Source organism: Bidens hawaiensis, unplaced genomic scaffold (genome assembly GCF_021521415.1).
Source record: "Bidens hawaiensis isolate Kalapana, Puna unplaced genomic scaffold, B.hawaiensis_p1.1 tig00058964_1, whole genome shotgun sequence".
Classification (NCBI taxonomy): domain Eukaryota; kingdom Viridiplantae; phylum Streptophyta; class Magnoliopsida; order Asterales; family Asteraceae; genus Bidens; species Bidens hawaiensis.
In genome coordinates, this window is record NW_027500620.1 from 408 (window position 1) to 22,409 (window position 22,002).

The following is a 22,002-nucleotide window of genomic DNA, read 5'->3' on the forward strand; positions in this document are numbered from 1 at the left end:
TGTTCAAGCTTCCGACTACTCGAAACCGTCACGAGGGTATTTGGGTTATAGCTGACCGTTTGACTAAATCTGCTCAACCCATCCCGATCAATGAAAAGTTTGTGGTTGATCAACTCGCTCATATCTATGTTCAGCGTATCGTTTTTTCGTCATGGTATACCTTTGCGTATCATTTCCGATCGTGATACTCGTTTTAACTTCTCATTTCTGGTCATCACTTCAAAATACATTGGGAACTCAATTGGATCTTAGCACCGCCTATCATCCTCAAATCGTGGGACAATCCGAGCGCACGATTCAAACGCTCGAAGACATGATTAGGTCATGTGTCATGGATTTCGGTGGAAACTGGGATTCTCATATTCACTTGATTGAGTTCTCGTATAATAATAGTTATCATTCGAGTATCCGTATGGCTCCGTTCCAAGCACTCTATGGTCGTAAATTTCGATCACCTATTTGTGGGTTATAGCTGACCATTTGACTAAATCTGCTCATTTCATCCCGATTAATGAAAAGTTTGCGGTTGATCAACTCGCTCATATCTATGTTCAACGTATCGTTTGTCGTCATGGTATACCTTTGCATATCATTTCCGATCGTGATAGTCGTTTTACTTCTCATTTCTGGTCATCACTTCAAAATGCATTGGGAACTCGATTGGATCTTAGCACCGCCTATCATCCTCAAACCGATGGACAATCCGAGCGCACGATTCAAACACTCGAAGACCTGATTAGGTCATGTGTCATGGATTTCGGTGGAAACTGGGATTCTCATCTTCACTTGATTGAGTTCTCGTATAATAATAGTTATCATTCGAGTATTCGTATGGCTCCGTTCCAAGAACTCTATGGTCGTAAATGTCGATCACCTATTTGTTGGAGTGAAATTGGTGAAACCCAAATAACCGGTCCGGAACTTGTTCAAGAAACTACTGATCGAATCGCTCAAATCCGACAAAACCTCTTAACCGCTCATAGTCGTCAAAAGAGTTACGCCGATAACCGACGACGCCCTCTCGAGTTTAATGTTGGTGACCATGTCCTTCTCAAAGTATCTCCTTGGAAAAGTGTTGTTCGTTTTGGCAAGAGAGGCAAACTATCTCCTCATTTTATTGGACCTTTCAGGATTCTTGCTCGTGTTGGTAGTGTTGCTTACACACTCGAACTTCCTCAAGAGCTTTCTAACGTTCATCCGACGTTCCATGTTTCAAATCTAAAGAAATGTCTTGTTGAGGGAAATCTCCACATACCACTTGACGAGGTGCGCATCAACGAAACGATGCACCTTGTTGAGAAACCGGTGGAAATCATGGACCGCAAAGACAGGGAAACTAAACGAAGTCGTATACCTTTGGTAAAGGTTCGTTGGGAATCCAAGCGTGGCGCTGAATTCACTTGGGAACGGGAAGATCAAATGCGAACAAAGTATCCTCATCTTTTTGTTACGGATTCTTTTGCTTATTTTCGGGACGAAATTCTCAAAAGAATGGAATGTTGTGACATTTGTCAATTTTTATTCGTATCCGTATGTGTATTTGTATTAGTTAAACCGACCCGTTGTGTCGTTTCAATAAATTTGTGCTTGTCGTTTGTCATTTAATATTAATTACGATGATTTATAGTTAGTATTCATTCATTTTCTATTTGGTTAATTCAATTAACGAATCTCCGAGCTATGAAAATCTATAAAATAATCAAAGTTTGAATCTATACGGATATAAAACGTAAACAATCTAAGAATACGATAAATATAACAAGCTTTAGTCGATTATGCATAATTATAAAGTTCAAGGGTAAAAGATTAAATAAGGTTTAAAAACAGTTTACAAATATTTAAGAAGTTGAGGGGCTTAAAGTGTAACATTTATATTTAAAATATAATAAAATAATATCAATACCCAACCCAGCACCATAAGCTACGGTGGGTGCTGGAGTAAAAAGTCTGCCGTAAGGCAGTTAGCTGCCACCGTCAGGAATTTTAAAGCCACCGTAAGCGGTGGAGGTGTTGCTGCAAGTTGTAACTGCCCTATTTTCTTATATTTTGGACGGCCTTTTCATAATTTTATGATATCTTTGGAGCTAGAAACGACCTAGAGGCGATTTTGAGAGATTATTGATCAATTGTGAGTGTGGTAACCATTAAACAATTGTTTTTCATTCGTATGATTGATATAATCGAAGGGATGACGAACTGGATCATGCTTGGCTAAATTCCTTTGTGTTTTCCCTCGAACTGTAAGGTTTATCATGTTTGTTTGGTTAAATGTTTAGACAATTTCTGAGATAATATTTGATCTTATTGATTTCATTGTTATGGTGTTTATGTATTGGTTGATAGATTGTTATTTTATCGATTTTGTGTTTCTAAACCGTCAATTCTTGGTTTTGTATGTAATCGAGATTAATCGGGAGGGATTTAGGGTTGGATAAACTAATTAGTTTTGAGTGATCACCTTGCATTGTATAATCCAAGTACATGATCTTCAATTATCGCAATCGTTTACATAAACACGAACTTTGTCTATTGTTCATCTCAGTTAAACATTAACTGTAACAATCATGGAAACCTGAAACCGAGGGAAGGCATTCTTTCTTATATTGTTTAAAACTCGTTTATGGTTTTAGTTTAATTTTGTAATCAAAATCAAACAACCAAATCATTGAATATACATTTTGCACTTAGATTAATTTAGATTAATTTTATAGCTGCTCAGTAACGCATTTTTCACAAACTCCCTATGTTCGATACCCACTTACCGCTATCTATTTAGTTGTATTTGGTTTACTTTTGAGTGAGTCTTCGACCTCACGTCAAATTTTGGTGCCATTGTCGGGGAGTGGTGCGCAACGTGTGTTACCTTTAGTAGTTTTAGTCTGTTATTTTCGGGTTTACGCTGGTTGTGTTAGTGTGCAGGTATCTACAGGTTTATGCATACTAACAGGTCATCACTGCTAGTTATTGATCCCGAGATTGACAGAACACTTCGAAGAAACCTAGTCGTACTTAGGGAGAATAAGCTTCTTGGTTCTCTAACCGCATCAAACAACATCGATTCACCAGTTCCCACTTCGGCTCAAACAATCCCGACTACACCTCCACCAAATCCACCTCCACCGATTACTACTAATATACCTACAGCTTCAAGTGAACTCTAACCACCACCCACAACCGAACCCATAGCTGCTCAATACACCTACTCAACATCATCCACATTACCACCGATTACCAACCTTTTTCCTAACTTTGGTGCGTCATCATCATCTCAACAATATCAACCACCACCTTTTCAACAATCACAATCAAGCTACCATACCAGCCCCAACCTTTTATGCAACATTCAAGATCACAAGGTGACGGATACGGATATGGGTTTGACAGTGAATTTGAGGGGTATGAAGTGGAAGGTTACTACATGGGAGATGATGGAAGTCAAAGGGTAAATCTGGGAAATTTGGCTTATGGTCAATGGCAACAACCACCGCCGGTTATTCAACAACAACCACCAGTTCAACATGCTCAACAACAACCACCGGTTGTTAATCAACAAGTTCAACCGCCACTGATGGTTCAATAACCACAAGGGCAACCTCAAGGACAACAATTCCAACCACAAATGCCCCAACCACAGTTTCAACAACAATTTGTGCAGCCAAGGCCCGTTTATAAACCAATGGGTCAACCAAGAGTACCAATGGGGGGTACCAAGAAGGCACGCAAGAGAGATGGTTAGGGGGATTGAAGCCCACTTCCGACCCATAATTACTAATAATCTGTCTCCGGTGGTTATTCCTCTCAATAATCAAGGGAGGACATTTGAAGTAAGAACAAATTCCCTTTAAAGTCTTCCAAAGTATAATGGTCTAGCAACGGAGTAACCTTACTTCCACTTGGCGGCATATGACTCCATTTGCAACACAATTGGGGGTCAAGGTTTTACATCGGATGAGGTAAAGTTGGTTTTATTTCAGTTTTCGTTGGAAAACAAGGCAAAGAGATGGTTTTACACTCTGCCTTCCACGTCTATTTATACTTAGGCCGAAATGCAACAAAGATTTTTGGAAGAATTGTACACGGCCCAAAACACAAACGATGCAAGAAGAAGTTTGAGAACCTTCTAACAACAAATGGGGGAAATGTTTCATGAAGCATTCGAGAGGTTTAACATGATGATTAAGAATTGTCCCCATCATGGAATTGCTCTTTGGGAGCTATTAAATGCTTTTCATGAAGGGTTAAGTATGGAGGATGAACAGGATTTGCGGTCGATCACTAATGGTACATTTGGTACTAATTATGAACAAGATGATTGGGCATATTTGGAACAAATGGCGGTTCCATCAAAGAGAAAGGCTCAAACCGGATGAAGAGCAAGACCGGTGGTTGGTAGACCGCAAGTGTAAGCCGTGGAAGAAGGAAATGTACAAACCACTAATCAAGTAATTGATGTTTGTACAAATTGTAACGAGTTGGGTCATGCTTCGGTGGTGTGTGGGGTAGGTCAAGCACCGGTGGAAGAGGTGAATGCACTGCAAGGGGGAGGTGGTAGGAATTACAACATGAACTCCAACACCTACCACCCCGGGTTAAGAAATCACCCGAATTTTCGTTATGGAAATCCGGCCACTCAATATAACCCGAATTTTCAAGGAAGTCAAAGCAATTATGTCCCTCGCCATAACCAAGGTAATTATCATGGAGGGAACAGTCAAGGGTTTCAAGGTCAAGGGGGTGGCGGTCAAAGCGGTTCAATGGGTCAAAGTTCATCGAGTGGAAATGAGGTTATGGACATGTTGAAGTTGATGCAACAAGACATGCAACGAAGAAATCAACTTGATGAGGTTAGAATGCAAAAGGATGAAGTAAGAGATAAAGCCATCCAATCGTTGACCGCGCAATTGCCAAGTGACACAAAGGTAAATCCTTCTCATAACTCTTCTCGTAATGTTCCTATTAACCACGTTAGTGTTTTAAGAAGTGGTAAAGAATATAAAAAAGATTTATCACCGGGTGTGGTTGATGGGGAAGTTGAGGATAGTATGGGTAATGAAAGTGATGATGAAATAGTAACAAATAAACCCACTAAACATGTCACTTTTGAAAAACCGTTACAAAATTCGGGTCAAACTTCGAAATTAAATGATAAAAATAAGGAAGTGGAACCAATTACGGTCCCATTTCCCTCGGCTTTACTCGACCCGAGTAAGAAAAACATCATTTCTAGAAGGGGTCCTTAAAAAGAAGATATGTGGGAAGTTTTTAAAAAAGTAAAGGTAAATTTACCTCTACTTGAGGCAATTAAGAAAGTACCGACATATGCAAAAATTTTGAAAGAATTGTGCATTCAAAAGAGGCAACAAAAAGTGCCTCTACGAGTGGATTTAACAGAGCGGGTAAGTGCGGTTTTAAAAGGAGATCTTCCTCCTAAGCTTCAAGATCCGGGAACGCCCATAATTAACATTCAAGTAGGTGATATTCAAATGTCTAAGGCGTTACTAGATCTGGGGGCCGGAGTAAGTATTCTTCCGGGGGGTTTATACGACCAATATGATTTTGGTCCTTTAAAACGAGTTGAGACAACAGTTGTGTTAGCCGATTTATCTCATAAACTCCCCCGAGGAATTGTGCGGGACGTGATAGTAAAAGTTGAAGAATTTTACTATCCGGTTGACTTTTTGGTCTTAGACTACTTATCGGTTGATTCGACCCAACAACAAAATGTTATATTGGGTCGATCGTTTTTAAACACCGCTCATGCTATTATTGACTGTCGATCGGGCACAGTTGATATGGCTTTTGGAAATAGGAAAATGAGATTAAATGTGTTCACTAACGGATCTAATGCTTTATGTGGTGATGAGTGTTTCATGGCAGATATTGTTGATATGTGTGAACCGCATGATTATGAGGAAGATGCTTTGGAAGCATGTGTTTGTGATTTTTCTGAACAGGTAAATCTTTGTGCATTGAGGATGGAAGAAAAAAATCAAGACGTGTTGGCGGTAAAAGAAGGACGACCACCATGGACTCATCAAATTGAAAGTCTGCCAGTTGTGATCGATTCGGGTACAAAACCTTCATTGGAAAGCCCACCGAAATTGGAATTGAAGGATTTGCCAAGCCACTTGAAGTATGCATTTTTGGGGGATAATGACACATTACCGGTCATTATTGCATCTAATTTAGAATAGGCCCAAGAACAAGAATTATTGAAGGTATTGAAGACAAACAAGGAGACCATAGGTTGGACAATTGCCGACTTAAAAGGCATTAGTCCATCTATAGTTATGCACAAAATCAACACCAACGAGGAGGCAAAACCAACCCGAGAGACTCAAAGAAGGTTGAATCCCAATTTGAGAGAAGTTGTGTAGAAAGAGGTAATAAAGTGGTTGGATGCGGGAATCATCTATCCCATCTCGGATAGTGCATGGGTAAGTCCTACACAGGTGGTACCAAAAAAAGCATGTATAGAGGTAATTAAAGATGAAAGCGGTGAACAAATAGCCATCCGACCGGTCACCGGGTGGCGCGTTTTCATTGATTATCGCAAATTAAATGCCGCTAAATCTAAGGACCATTTTCCATTACCTTTTATTGACCAAATTATTGAAAAATTATCGGGTTAAAAGTATTACTGTTTTTTGGATGGGTACTCGGGTTATAACCAAATTGCTATCCACCCGGAGGACCAACACAAGACCACCTTCACCTGTCCGTATGGCACTTTTGCTTTTCTGCGAATGCCATTTGGACTGTGTAATTCCCCGGCCACATTCCAACATTGTATGATGAGTATTTTTTCGGATATGGTCGGGGAGTCACTTGAGGTATTTATGGATGACTTTTCAATTTTTGGTCCAACTTATGAAACTTGTCTCAATGAATTAGAAAACGTTTTAAAAAGATGTGTTGAGACAAATTTGGTTCTAAGTTGGGAGAAAAGTCACTTCATGGTGCAAGGGGGTATCGTGTTGGGTTATGTGATTTCGGAAAGGGGAATGGAAGTGGATAAGGCAAAGGTCCGGGTAATATCATCTTTACCTCCACCTAAAAACATTAAAGGGGTAAGGTCATTTTTGGAGCATGCGGGTTTTTATAGAAGATTTATTAAAGGCTTTAGTGTGATCACAAAATCTTTATGTAATTTGTTGTTAAAAGATGCTCCATTTGATTTTACTAATGTGTGTTTGCAAGCATTTGATGTTTTGAAGGAACAGTTGGTGAAAGCTCCCATTCTACAACCACCGGATTGGTCAAAGCCGTTTAAGATCATGAGTGATTCTAGTGATACTACTATCGGAGCGGTGTTGGGTCAACGAGTTGATAAAAAACTGGTAGTCATTTTATTATGAGAGTAAAACATTATCCGAAGCGCAACTTAATTATACAACCACCGAAAAAGAATTGCTTGCGGTGGTGTATGTTAGGATAAGTTTCGCTCGTATATTTGGGGGAGTAAGGTGATTGTGTATTCGGACCATAGCGCGGTTTGATATTTGATGGAAAAGAAGGATGCGAAAGCGCGTTTAATTCGATGGGTATTGCTTTTGCAAGAGTTCGATTTAGAAGTTCGGGATAAAAAGGAGTGTGAAAATGTCGTGGCGGATCACCTATCCGAATTCCGTTAGAGGGTGTTGATGACCAGATGGATATAAACAAACGGTTTCCCGATGAACAATTGTTAACCGTGTCGACCACACTATGGTATGCCTACTTTGTGAATTATTTAGCAACGGGATCTATTCCAAGCCATTGGGTGAAGAAGAGAAGACAACGGTTCATGGCCCAAGTGAAACAATATATTTGGGATGAACCGGACTTGTTTAAGATCAGTTCGGATCAAATTATAAGGAGGTGTATTCCCGATTCCGAGGTGTGGGAGATTTTGACTCATGCACATGCATCGGCGTGCGGAGGTCATTTTAGCGGTCAAAAGATGGGTTACTGGGTGCTCCAATGTGGGTTTTATTGGCCCACCATTTTTAAAGATGCAAGTGAGTATGCCCGACATTGTTTGAATTGCCAAAAGTTGGGTAGTATCTCGAAACGGGATGAAATGCCATTGCAACCGATTTTGGCGTTAGAGATTTTCGATGTATGGGGAATTGACTTTATGGGTCCGTTTCCAAACTCAAATGGATTTTTGTATATCTTGGTTGCGGTCGATTATGTGTCCAAGTGGGTAGAAGCGGTAGCAACAAGAACCAATGACCATTCGGTAGTTTGCAAATTCGTTCAATCCAATATCTTTGCTCAATTTGGCATTATGCGAGTTATTATTAGTGATGGTGGGTCGCATTTCAAAAATTTCAACTTTGGAAAGCTTTTAAAAGGATATAATGTGAACCACCGAATTGCTACTCCTTATCATCCGCAAACTAGTAGACAAGTTGAAGTGTCCAATCGCCAAATTAAAGAAATCTTGATGAAGACGGTGCGGGTCGATAGGAAGGATTGGTCTTCTAAGTTAAATGATGCATTGTGGGCGTATCGGACCGCCTACAAAACTCCTATTGGCACAACCCCTTATCGGTTAGTTTATGGAAAAAGGGTGTCATTTACCAATTGATTTGGCACATAAGGCGTTTTGGGCGATCAAGAATGTCAACGCGGATTATAAGGAAGCGGGTGAATTGAGAAAGTTAAAGTTGAATGAGATTGAGGAAATCCGGGATGAAGCTTATGAATGTGCTTCCGCGTACAAAGACAAACTAAAGAAAGTCCATGATGCAAAGTTGAGAAAAAAGACTTTTGAAGTGGGTCAAAAGGTGTGGTTGTACAATTCAAGGTTGAAGTTGTTTCCGGGTAAACTAAAGAGTTAGTGGATGGGTCCATATATCATCACAAGATTGGGTCAGTTTGGTGATGTGGAGATGGAAGATGTCCAAGAACAAACGAAACAAGTGGTGAACGGTCAAAGGCTTAAATCTTACTTGGAAGGAAAGGACATCAATATGCTCGATGTGGACCGGGTGAGTTTCTTTTTACGCTCACCGGATGAGGAAACGAATTAAGAGGCCAAGGTATGTTGTATATTTTAGTATAGGTTAATTTAGTTTTTATTCAAAATTGGTTTTAAAAATTACCTTCCTCATTTTGGAGTTTGTCCAAGTCAAGTGTGGGGAAGTTTTAATGATTTTCTTTACCGTGTCGGGGACAACTCGGGTTTTTCATGGGGGGTAGGGAAATTTGGATTTTAATTTTTGGTAAATAAGTTGTTAATCATTTTTGTTTTTATTTAGTTTCTCTTAGTTTGTTTAATAATAAATAAAAAATTGAAAACCTGCAGGGGCCACCGTAACCTACGGTACCCACCATAGGCTATGGTGGAGTTGAAATTTCCTACGCTGGCTCTTAACTGTCTTACGGTGCACATTTGGAGTTTGCAGCCACCGGGTTTCGAGTTTTATATATAAAAAAAAAGTTTTATTTTTACATTAACCTACACCACATACGTTTTTCCTATCACTTTCACCATTCATTTCACCAACATCTTCTTCATCTTCTCAAAACCTTAGAACCCTAACTTTCACTTCATACCACCATAACTTTCTTATTTCCTAACCAAATCAATTGATTTTTGGGTCTAAATTGGCTAGAATATTACAAGGTTTTCAATTATACCATTGTATTTGAGAGAATCACTCATTTTTCTGGTCGATTTTGGATAATCAAATCCGAAATTTTGTGGGTTTTGGTGTATTTTGAAGATTTGTTCATCTTCATCTTCTACAACACCATGGTATGTAAATTACTTTCATTCTTGATGGTGTATTGCAATGGAATTGTAAGTTGTTCATAATTGTTTTTATATCCACACTTTCTTGAATTGTTGAGTAATATGAATAGTGAGTTTGAATGGGTTATGGTTGAAGATGATTAGTATGATTTGAAACATAATCATGGGCATATTGTTGGTTATTTAGGGCACATAATGCTAAAATTTTAAAAAAATTGTTTGAAAAAGTGAATAATATGTCTAAGTAACATCTTCAATCATAATGTTAAGCAAGTGTGGGGATGTGTAAGGTTGAAAAGTGAATAACTTGCTCTTTTGTTGTTGTTTGTGTGTTCAGAATGGGTCGAAAAGGGAAAGAAAAGGTTGGCTCATCAAGCAACCCTGCTGACCAACCGAAAAGAAGAAGGTTAGTTCTTCAAGCAGATATAGACAAAGAGGAAGAGGTTCAAAGAGGCAAAAAGCCAATTTGGAGGTCAGGGCCTTTAGCAGATCAGCCTCAAGAATGGCAAGCGGAGCTCTTCCATGATCAAATGAACGTGTTGAGGCATCGAATTGACGCGTTTATTTGCGAAAAAGAAGTTAGAGAAGAGGACTTTGGGCCATTTGGGGTTACCGATAAATTCAAAGCATTGGGTTGGGAAGCAGCCTTAAAGTGTTGGGACGAAGAATCAACTAACTTATTTGATGGAGAGATTCAAGAATGGGTGGCTACCTAGCGACGGGTTACAGGTTACCATCCATCAAAGGACAGGTTAATTGGTACGGTGAATGGGGTTCAAGTGGAAATTTCGTTTGATAGTTTGAGAAGGGTAGCAAAGTTTGACAGTAAACCGCAGAACCAGTATGTGTTTCCAAGTTTGGATGATTTGTATTTGGCCCCCGAGAAGCACTCGATGTGGAACACCATGTTAGATGATTTGTTTTTGTCCGGGACATACGCCGGGAAATTGTACCGAAAAAATTTGAGAATGGAAGCAAAATTGATGTTAATAATAAGCATCAATAACGTCATCCCGCGTCGGGGTGACAGGGTCGAGGTACGATATCCCAAAGTTCCAATATTTTACACGTTGCTACATGGCTCACCGCTTATTTCATACCGTTTTTTGGTGATGAGTAACGTATGGATAAGCCGAAACAGTGTGGACCGGAAGATCATACCGCATTGTCGATTAATAACGGCATTGTTAAAGAAGTATGGGGCAATTGGTGTAGGCGATAAAGGGTCTTACAAAATGTTCAAACCTTTCGATATTGAACATTTGGGGTCAGGTTGGGTATATTCCCAATCCGAACGGTACCATAAATTGAATAGTGATGGGAGAAGATGGAGAGTTTTAAAGGAAGATGCAAGACCTTTGAATGCGGGTGAAGCGGATGACCCGGAAAGTGGAAAAGAGGTCAGTGGTGATGAGGCGTATCAAGATGAGCCGAATGTAGCTCATATGAATGTGGATCAAGCGGGATCGAGTTGGGATGGAAGGCAAGCGGGTATGCAATCGAGTTATGTGGGAAGTGCATTTGACTATGCACAAAGTTCGTATGATTCGAATTGGGCTTATCAAGGAACGATGCAAGAGGTGGTAGAAAGACAAAGACCGCCCACGTTTGGGAATTGGCCCGAATATTCCCAAACCATTTTTTATCAACAAACCTTCATGGGCGTGAGCATGGAAAGGGCATTAAAGCAGAATTATGATCGACAAGAGCAGTGGAATCGCACCCATGCATATGCCTTTGAGAATGACATGAACAACTGATGCCTTGATGATCGTCAGCGACGGATGCATGACGCGTGGCATGCGGGACAGCCGGTTGTGGCCGACCCGCCATATGTGGATTACACCACTTTGCCACCGTATGATGGTAGTGTGTCATACCCTACACCACCATTGCATCACTCTATGTGGGTGGATCCCAATCAAGGCTCAAGTCAAATTGCCCCGCAACATCAACAAGGCGAGCAAGGTGGTGATGATCAAGGCACGTTTGGATTCGGTGAGTTCAACGATGTGATGACGACCATTTTCGGGCTGGCCCGACCACCCTTCTTCTGATGGAATCTCGTGTTACCAGGTGAACATCATTTTGTATATTACTGTATAGTTGTTAATTTTTTCTGTCTTTATGTGTTTTTGGGTGGATGGGTGGTGGACAAAATACTTTTGATTAAGTATTAAGGGTTGTGTTGAAAAGAAGGTGGTGTTTATGAAGTAGTTGTTTTATTTTCCTCAAAACCGTACATTGGGGACAATGTATCCCAAGTGCGGGGATGAGGAAGTTTTCGTTTGTTTTGAAAAATTTCGTAAAAAAATAAATAAATAAATAAATAAAATCAAAGAAAAAATTAAAAAATCAGAAAAACTTAAAGAAATTTTTTTTTTAATGAAACCGGAAAGTGGTAAGATGGCGGGGTGAAGTTTTGGTCCCTTTTCATGGTCACAATTCCCTAAATAACATGTGCTTAGTTGTTTTAAAAAAAGGAGATTATGTAGTTTTCTAACCAAGGTTAGCATGCTTTCGGTGTAGTAACTTGCATAACATGTTCGTTTACACTTGAAAATTGAGAAAGTATTAGTTGGTGAGACGGTTGATAATCTCCGATAGAACTTGTACACTTAGTTCATTTCGTGATCTTAGCTTGGCATGAGTGAAAAAATGATAGAGGCACTTAGGTTAAGCCTCGTCTGGATGAGCGAGAGTGTGGGTTTTGGGGGTTGGGGCCTCATACATTATTCATATGAGGATGGTTATGTGAGGGGCAGGGGGTTGGTTCCTTTAGAAAACCTTATTCGGCCTATTCTTTTATTTGATCAAAACCGGTGTTATATTTCGAAACGATCCAACTTAATAGGTTTTTATGTAATTGTTTAGTATTTATCAATTAGATATGAGAAGCATTATATTTATCATGCTGGTATGTAATGTTCAAGTGTTATATTAGTTCAAAAAAAAATTGTATTAGAGTTGCAATGTTTATGTATGCATAGTTCAAAGTATTATTTATTGAGTGAAAAAAAAAAGAAAGGAAAAAGAAGAAAAGAAAAAGAGATGTTAGTGATGTTTTTTTTAGTTGTTTATTTCTTTGTTTTCTTAGTTTGTTTGTAATAAGTTGGATCGGATCGCTTGAGCTACTTTCAATATTCCCTTCCATACCCTTACACTTGGCCCCATTACAACCGTTTTAAGACCATCTTGATTTGTATTCATGTCAAATGCATTTACATAGGTGGAGATTTGATTATTGTACAAGCGTATGCGAGGAGAATTGATTAAATGTTAATTGTATGGATGATCACCAAGGAAAAGTTAATGTGTAAATGTATGTTATGTATAGGTAAAAACCGAAAACATGTTAGGTTTGGTTAGAAATCTTCGGTTTAAATGGAACATCAAGTGAACTAGTGCATCCGATAAAAATAAGGGAATAGGGTATGACTTGGGACCGTAACTGAACCGGATTTGTGGTAAGATTGGTGGATACAAGTTGAATGTAATAGAAAGTTTGTGTTGAGATGTTGCTTGAGGGCAAGCAACGTGTAAGTGTGGGAATGTGACGGGTGGTCCATGGGACAACCCTTAAGTGGTTTAAGTTCGTTAATATTCATGTGTTTAATATGTTTATTTTGTTGAATTAGATAACTACGTTTACTCGTGTAATGGCAGGTATGAGAAGATAGAAGATGGAATTCCCAGAACGTGGGCGAAAACGATGAAGAAAACGGACTTGAAACGAAGAAGTTATGGAGAAAACAAGATGAAACAAAGTTGAAGCCACCGTAGCTTACGGTAGCCACCGTAAGCTACGGTGGGTGCTGGAGTAAAAAGTCTGCCGTATGGCAATTAGCTGCCACCGTCAGGAATTTTAAAGCCACCGTAAGCTACGATGGCCACCGTAGCCACCGTAGCTTACGGTGGAGGTGTCGCTGCAAGTTGTAACTACCCTATTTTCTTATATTTTGGACTGCCTTTTCATATTTTTATGATATCTTTGGAGCTAGAGACGACCTAGAGGCTATTTTGAGAGATTATTGATCAATTGTGAGTGTGGTAACCATTAAACACTTGTTTTTCATTCGTATGATTGATATAATCGAAGGGATGACGAACCGGATCATGCTTGGCTAAATTCCTTTGTGTTTTCCCTCGGACTGTAAGGTTTATCATATTTGTTTGGTTAAATGCTTAGACAATTTCTGAGATAATATTTGATCTTATTGATTTCATTGTTATGGTGTTTATGTATTGGTTGATAGATTGTTAGTTTATCGATTTTTTGTTCTAAACCGTCAATTCTTGGTTTTGTATGTAATCGAGATTAATCGGGAGGGATTTAGGGTTGGATAAACTAATTGGTTTTGAGTGATCACCTTGCATTGTATAATCCAAGTACTTGATCTTCAATTATCGCAATCATACATAAACACGAACTTTGTCTATTGTTCATCTCAGTTAAACATTAACTGTAACAATCATGGAAACCTGAAACCGAGGGAAGGCATTCTTTCTTATATTGTTTTATACTCGTTTATGGTTTTAGATTAATTTTGTAATCAAAATCGAACAACCAAATCACTGAATTTACATTTTGCACTTAGATTAATTTAGATTAATTTTATAGCGGCTCCGTAACGCATTTTCCACAAACTCCCTGTGTTCGATACCCACTTACCGCTATCTGTTTAGTTGTATTTGGTTTACTTTTGAGTGAGTCTTTGACCTCACGTAAAGTAAGCAGAAATAACAATATTTTTAAAAGCGTACATAAATCCTTGATCAGGAAGTAAAGAAATTGAAATAATGTTTCCGGTCCAACCAGGTGCAAACAAACAGTTATTATATATATAGATAAAAACCAAATGTTGGTGCCACAAAAAATTTTTAAAGCTATTGTTTGGCCTTTTATATAATTACTTTCAAAGATTATGCATTGTGCCTAGTTCATTGGCTTTAGCTTGCTTTTCGAACTCTCACAATCACTCTTTGCCCAAGATCAAATCCACTCTTTGCCCAAGATCAAATCTCCTCCAAGTTAACAGCTTATTATTTTTGTTAGTTATTGTATTAGGTTTTATTATTAGCTTTTTTTTTTCATGTATGTTTTTTTGGTTTAAATATAATACGGTAATCTAACAAAATTATACTTTAGGTTTGAAACACATACCCGTAATGAACCTAATAGATACCAATCGAGTTTGCGTTGACGTGTCTCTGTAACGCACATGTTTTTGTTTAAATATATTAACTTGACGAAACTATTTTTTGGGTTAGGTTTTGACCCGTAACAAATATAGCCGATATTGACCGAATTCGCGTCGACTCGAAGTTGCAACGACCATGTTTTACTGACCGAATAAACGTTGTTTTAAATATGTGTTCTTTGTAGTATATGCCATACGAGTCACTACTATTCTTGGTGTAAACTAATTTGTGATTTTGTGTTTAATGTCTGTATCGGTACACGTAACTAATAACAACCGTATTCGTGTCCGCCGCCAGAATGCGGTGAGTTGCCACCTAGTATAGATAAATATTGAAACTCCAGGCCACAAAATTCTTTAACCCTTTAATTATTTAGGTAATATAATATGCTAAAAAGACATATAGCTACATGTGGTTTGGTGGTCTTAGGAGATATTGTTAACTCTTTATTGAAGTTAGCATTTAACTAGCGCAATGTTGCTAATTGATTTTCTAATTGTTGAGAAATTTTGTTCTCCTGTGTTCTTTATATTGTTTTTTTATGTCATTATTTATTAGCTTATTAATTAACGTTTAAGACGATTAAGTGTTGGTAACATCGACACCGAGCAAATTTGCGTCCGTTTTTGTTTTTTGTTTTTGTTTTTGGTTTAGACATGTTTATTTAGGACCAAATTCACTTTGACTTGCCACAACACCAACCGAAATTTACCAGCGCACTAATTTTAGCGACCGATTAAACATCGCTTTAAAATATCACATTGTTTAGAATCGTAAGCTATACGAGTTTCGTAACTATTCTGATCGTTTACTAACTTATTTTTCAGGTTTTGTGTCTGCAGAGTAACAATCTAACTGATGACGGCCGAATTCGTTCAGCCATATGCTATATGTGTGCTGCTTTTTTTGGGCGTTTATAGGTTTACTTTTTTTGTTTTGGTGTCAGTGTCATAACGAACTTAATAGATACCGACTTGCAGCCGCAACGCAACAGATGTTTTACCTAGTTTAAATTAACTACAAGACCAGATGGAGACGCAAAACGATATGTGCCAGTGGACTATCTTCCCATTACCAACGATGAGCTCCATGTCGCCTTGTTTCAACTTCTTTCAGTTTTCAAGTTCCTGCAAGGCATTAATGATGTGGTAACCACATTCGGTATCAAATAACCATGTGCTGCTAAAAACAGTGAAAGTTCAATAACGTAAATAAAAATACCTTTAGAGGAGCCTTCACCAATGGCCCTCTTCTTTGCCAGCTCGGCTACATGCTTGGGCAGTTACGCATTCAGTGCTCCATCTTGTTGCATTTATAGCATTGGCACTCTTCAGGAGGCGGCGATGATAACTTTGCAACATTTTGTTAGTGTTGTTGGCAAATTTGGCAACAACAATAACTTTTTTCTTGCATTTACTTTTATGACCCCGATTATTGGGTTTGGGCTTCTTGACACCAGCAGATTTGATCATCAGAACTTAATTAGTTTGTTTGGAATATTCATCTCAGCCGCTTTGAGCATCCCATGAAGCTTATTGAAATTCATTACGAACTGGTCGTAAGAGCTAAGTTGGGGAGAGGATTCAAGATGAAGTCCGATGTCATTTCATCTGACACGGGATAATCAAGTTTCTTCAGTTAGTCGATGTACCCTTTCATCTTAATGACATGCACACTAACAATGGAGCAACAATATTAGTGTCTTCACCCAGACATTCATATTGAAATCCGTTACGAACTGGTCGTAAGAGCTGGGGAGAGAATTCAAGATGAATGCGCACCAACAAGGGATCCATGTTCCATTTTGCAGCTAATAAGCTGTTCCATGGTGTCGAAACGTACTTGACGGACTTGTTTTTGGAATATGCCCTTAAATTGCTCAGCATCTTCCGGCGATCGGCAACGACAAAGTTGTGCGATGGAAGGTGCTCTTTTGTGGCTTGCGACAGTTAAAGTGGCGCAACAAAAAGTTGAGAGATGGAGCAAGGACAGTGGACTTTTGGCCCTCTCAATTGAATTGTAGTCCAATTTCTTGGATTGTAGTCCAAGAAACAAACTCAAATCGTTTATCATTATAAAACGAATAAGATTATATTAATAATCTTATAATTATCCTTATTAAAAGGTAACCGGGCCTCAAAGTCCAACTTGGTTCAACTCTTGTTTAAAGCCCGTACCAATTTATTTATCTAATAAATAAACATTATTCATTTATTACTTATATTTAGTATAAGTAAAAAATCCGTTAGTTGTTCGCCATTACCGGTTAAGCGGGTTATTATCCGTTACGGGTCATAACTCGGTCGGCCACATTAAATTAACCGAACCGGTCCACTATTTCCAACAGATTGTAGCTCAGTTATGTTCGTTAGGTTACAGCCGCAAACCATTCATTTATTTTGTTAACAAACAAACAAACATACTCGAACACAAACACATTCATTTTCTTAACAAACGAACACGGACATGAATACCTCGTTATTTAATTGTTTGTATCCAATCATTTGTTCAGTTAAAGTAAAATGGTTCATTAAATAAATGAATCTTTAGTCTAGTATTTTGTTAACAAGCCAATTATGCAGGTGGGAAGAAGCCAATGTGGTGAGAATGGAAATGAAAGAAGTAGGAATTAATAAAAATGCAGGGTGCAGTTGGATAACCATAAAGAATTCAGTCCACACATTTCAAGCAAAGGACACAAGTCATGAAATTAACAGAGAGATTCAAGCAATGTTAAATAAGTTAAAGATGCAAATGAAAGGTGCTGGATATGTGGCTGACACCTCATTGACTCTGTTTGACTTAGGAGAAGAAGAGAGAGAATCAGAGGTTTGGCATCACAGTCAGGGGCGGACCTAGTATGCAAGATGCGGGTTCACGGGAACCCACTGAGTTTCGGTTTTTTAATAGAATGGCTATATAATATATGAGAGTGAACCCATACATAAAATGTTGAGTGAATAAATATTAAAATGAAACCTTGGTCTGATGGTAAGAATTCCACACTTTTATAGTGACAACCCGGGTTTGAATCTCCTTTTATGCATGAATTTTATATTTTTTCAAATTTTAGGCACACACACAGTTACACAACCACTTGACACGACCCCCTTGCAATCTAGGATTTCAGTTTTGGTTTTTATTTTAAATAAAATATAATGTACGCTTGAATCCTTTCACTCTCGATCTAGGTTGCAACTTTTTGCTGGAAGCTAATTAAATACAATATATATTCATGGACATCCTTTTAATTACACACAAATATGTTGTTTTAGAATTGCTACAAAGAGTCACAGGGATTACACCGGATAGTATGTTCATGTAAGAACCACTAGGCACTAACCATTAGTTTAATCTTCATTTAGTGATGTCTCTTTTCTAGTAAAAGGTTTTTAGAATTCTGGTCTTAATCTACATGGAACTAAACTGAATGCTTTAGTCAGAAATTTAAAGTCTTATAAACAAGTCGAATAACGGAAGATTAAAACTAATGAAGTTTGGATGAAGGCCCCAAATTTTGCGTTTTGCTACATGCCTCCAAAACAGTTGAGCCAGCAATGACTAGAATGTATGACTGATTATATTGTAATTTGTAGCACCAAATTAGACAATTAGCTAATGACAGATGTTTTTTTTATTATATCGTATTTTTATCATGTAATAAACTTTATTCGACCTGAACCGTCGAACCGACCTGGAAATTTTTGCCTCGGAAGGTATAAAATTAGAGCATCTAAAATAAGTGAACCCTCTGGAAAAAATTTCTGGATCCATCACTGATCACAGTGAGAAGATAGCTCTTGCCTTTGGGCTGTGTGTAATCCCACGTGGACTTCCTATTAGGATAACCAAGAATATGAGGATTTGTTTCTACTGTCATACTGCGTTTAAGTTCATCTGTGGTATTACTGATAGAGAGATTATCGTGAGAGATAATAATCGGTTTACAAAGTATGATTGCTCGTGTCTAGATACCATTTTTTCGTAAATTTTTCATTGCAAAGTGTTTGAATATGCATGTTTGTTATATTCTGTTTAGAATCAAAATGTAAGCATTTAATTAATCAAACTGAGGATATTACAACAAAATAATGATGAATAAAATCTGAAATGAATGTATCTACAGCTTTGCAACAAAAGAATTGTTGTAGGGTTTGATCCTAAACTTAAGGTCGGGCTTTGGACATGTGACACTAAACAACACTACTTTAGTTATACTTTTGTGTGATATTTAGTTCCCAAACAACTGTGAAGGAATCGGAGTCTATCACCGACGCCACCGGTCATTTAAGGGATTGTTTGGGGGTAGGAAAGAGATGATGGCGATAAAGGAGTAAGGGATTTCAATTCCTTTAACTCATCACCACAATTCATTAAATAATAACCGAGATTTATATATTTTCATTTATATCATCTAATTTTAAGATTTGAAGAGTTTTGGAAAATAAATAAAATTCGTAATTAAAACACGCAATGTGAGTTCAGTTATTCAAAAATCTGAACAAAGTAGTGTATTCAAGTTTATCTGGGTAAAGTATTATTGAAGTTACACTTCTCATCAAAAAAAAAACAAAAAAAAAACAACTAATAAATTTTGAAACATGTAAAAAACGGAAACAAGGAAATGAGCATCCGAAGTGCCCCCAGTTGACAAGATAATGTGGGCGTCTTCATGTGGCCTCAAAATTAATCCCACAATCTTGCCACAAAACACATTAGCATTCAATCAATCATCATCATCATCATCATCATCCCCTCAGCTGCAGTCTCCTTGTATATCTAATCACCAACGACCAAATGGCTTCCCCCTTCAATTTCAACCCACCAGAAGAAAATTGATTAACATTTCTATCTTATCAACAGTCGTACCTCCATTTGCCTCCAGCTGGGCCGAAACCGAGGAGGCGGTTGAGCTCGAAAGGTACACGGACGTGAACGTGGGGTTTACCCTCCTCCGACCCAAATCTTGGATTAAGGTCCGTAATAGCTTAACTAACAACACAATTATTGTTTTTTTTACAGAAATCTGAACGGGTGAATTTGATTTGTTAAGAGAGTTAGTAGCCCACCTTCTTTGTGCCCTTAACCGCATACTGCCCCTCCTTAACGCCAATGTTCCCTTCGGTCCGGAGTGAGCGAAAACCAAACTGTTATCTGAGATAACTGACAAAACCCATAGCTTATGGTCAAATGAAACCATTTGGTTATGCGTACGGTTAATGCGTCTTCGTGAACCAACTTTACCCGAAACCGAACTCAATGTTTGTGTTTTCCAAATTTTATACCTTCATTAACAGATTCCAGCATTTACTTCATGTTGGAACACCATAACCAAGCTTGAAACCGGCATATTCTAGTTTAAAAACTTCATAATTTAGCTTGGATTACCATAACCGAACATTCTCAGCCGGAACAAAGAAAAAAACTAAAAAAATATATTGGATAGTTAACCGAAACCTACCCGTAACTAACCAATGGTTCATTGACCATTCGATTATGCTTATGGTTAAACCCCCATAACCGAACCAAACTGACTTTACACATCCCTAGTATTGGTTTGACAGAGATTATTGGTGAGGTGGCATGAGGCGGCACCTAAACCCTAAGACTAACAGCTAACACACATTGACGGTTGTTGATTAATGGGAAAAAAATTAAAAGGTTTTGTTTTTAATGATTTGATTATTATTTAAAAGGTTGAGAAAGCAGGGGCGACTTTGCTTTTTGAGGATCCGAGTAAAGGAAGTAACAATGTGGGGGTTGTAGTGACGCCAGTTCGACTCACAAGTCTTGCAGAATTTGGGGATCCTGAATTTGTTTCAAACAAACTTATTCAAGCGGAGAAACGCAAGGTATAATAATTCATTATTGGGTGTTCAGAAATTCGGTTATGGGTTGGTTTAAGGTTTATACGATTCGGTTTATGGTTTATGATGGGTTAACTTTCATATTTTGGAACATGAATATTTTCTTTATAATAATCAGAATGTCATAATTCGGCTATGCTGAACAATTGACTAATCTTCATTATAATCAGAATGTTGTAAATTGTTTTAAAACGACATATATGAAAGTTATGCACAGAGATGCTTTCTTTTCCGTAAGAATGAGATTGCTCTTAGCAACGAATGCAAAAGCTAACGTTGACATTGGTCATATTGGCAGTAAGAATTATTATCTTGTATTCTTAAAATCATATTTCTCTAGAATTTTAAACTTTTAATTAAACAAGCAATTTTAAATCTATCTCTGTCTGTCTCTCTCTCTCTTTTTTTTATTATTCAAAGAATATTGGTTTAAACCTTACAATCAGTTTTTTCAGGTTTGGCTGGTCTGATTTGCCATTTATTGAAATCATAGTTAGCATTTGCTTATGATATATTTGGGAATTTATTGTATAATCATTTAAGACTCACATAATTAATGTTAGTGTTCTTAAGACTAAAAGCAGTTTCATACTATCATTAATTTCTATCTCATAAACCCAAAGGTTAAGGTACAGGTTATGGTGTATTTAAATAATCTGGATTTATCAAACAATAAAGTTGTTGGTGTAGGAAAGCACAAAAGATGTAGAAATAGTGTCCTTCCGAGAGAAACCACGCAAAAAGGGAGATGTACAAGTGTACGAGTTTGAGTACAACCTAGATAGCACAAGAGGAGGTCTAAAGAAGATATTTTCAGCCGCGTTTGTGGCCTCAAAGAAGCTTTACCTTTTAAACATAGCGCACTCTCAACAACCGCCTCTATCTAGCGACAAAAGAATGATGTTGGAAAAAGTTCTTCATTCCTTCGATGTACCTTCTTCAACATAACAATAATTTCACTTTGTATTTGGATTATGACATTAAATTTAAGATGATACAGTTATGATGATTTCACTTATTGTCAGATTCTTGTACTTCCTAACATCATTCAGGCAAACACCATATGCTACGGGGCTCGAGGAGGGGCTCTTTTGGGCGACCCCACGGTGGGGCGCCAACGAAGGCTGGGCGGCGAGGGTCCGGCCGTTGCAACGGCCGGCGCGGTTGATTGATGTTTGGTGGCCCCCC

General features: G+C 38.1%; 1 protein-coding gene across 1 annotated transcript; it reads left to right on the plus strand.

Annotated features, from left to right (window-relative positions):
* The first annotated feature begins 19,605 nt into the window (after nucleotides 1-19,605).
* On the plus strand, nucleotides 19,606-21,786 carry LOC143602460 (psbP domain-containing protein 2, chloroplastic-like). The gene is made up of 3 exons (XM_077079555.1): nucleotides 19,606-19,923; nucleotides 20,644-20,799; nucleotides 21,505-21,786. Exons 1-3 carry the CDS (start codon nucleotides 19,606-19,608, stop codon nucleotides 21,760-21,762), a joined length of 732 nt encoding a protein of 243 aa, XP_076935670.1. The 3' UTR covers nucleotides 21,763-21,786.
* The last annotated feature ends 216 nt before the right edge of the window (nucleotides 21,787-22,002 follow it).

Excerpts from the sequence above, each read along its gene's own strand:
- LOC143602460 (XM_077079555.1), top strand. The coding sequence starts at position 19,606 with ATGTGGGCGTCTTCATGTGGCCTCAAAATTAATCCCACAATCTTGCCA. Across the intron at positions 19,924-20,643 it reads GACCCAAATCTTGGATTAAG|GTTGAGAAAGCAGGGGCGAC; the intron begins GTCCGTAATAGC and ends ATTATTTAAAAG. Across the intron at positions 20,800-21,504 it reads TTCAAGCGGAGAAACGCAAG|GAAAGCACAAAAGATGTAGA; the intron begins GTATAATAATTC and ends TTGTTGGTGTAG.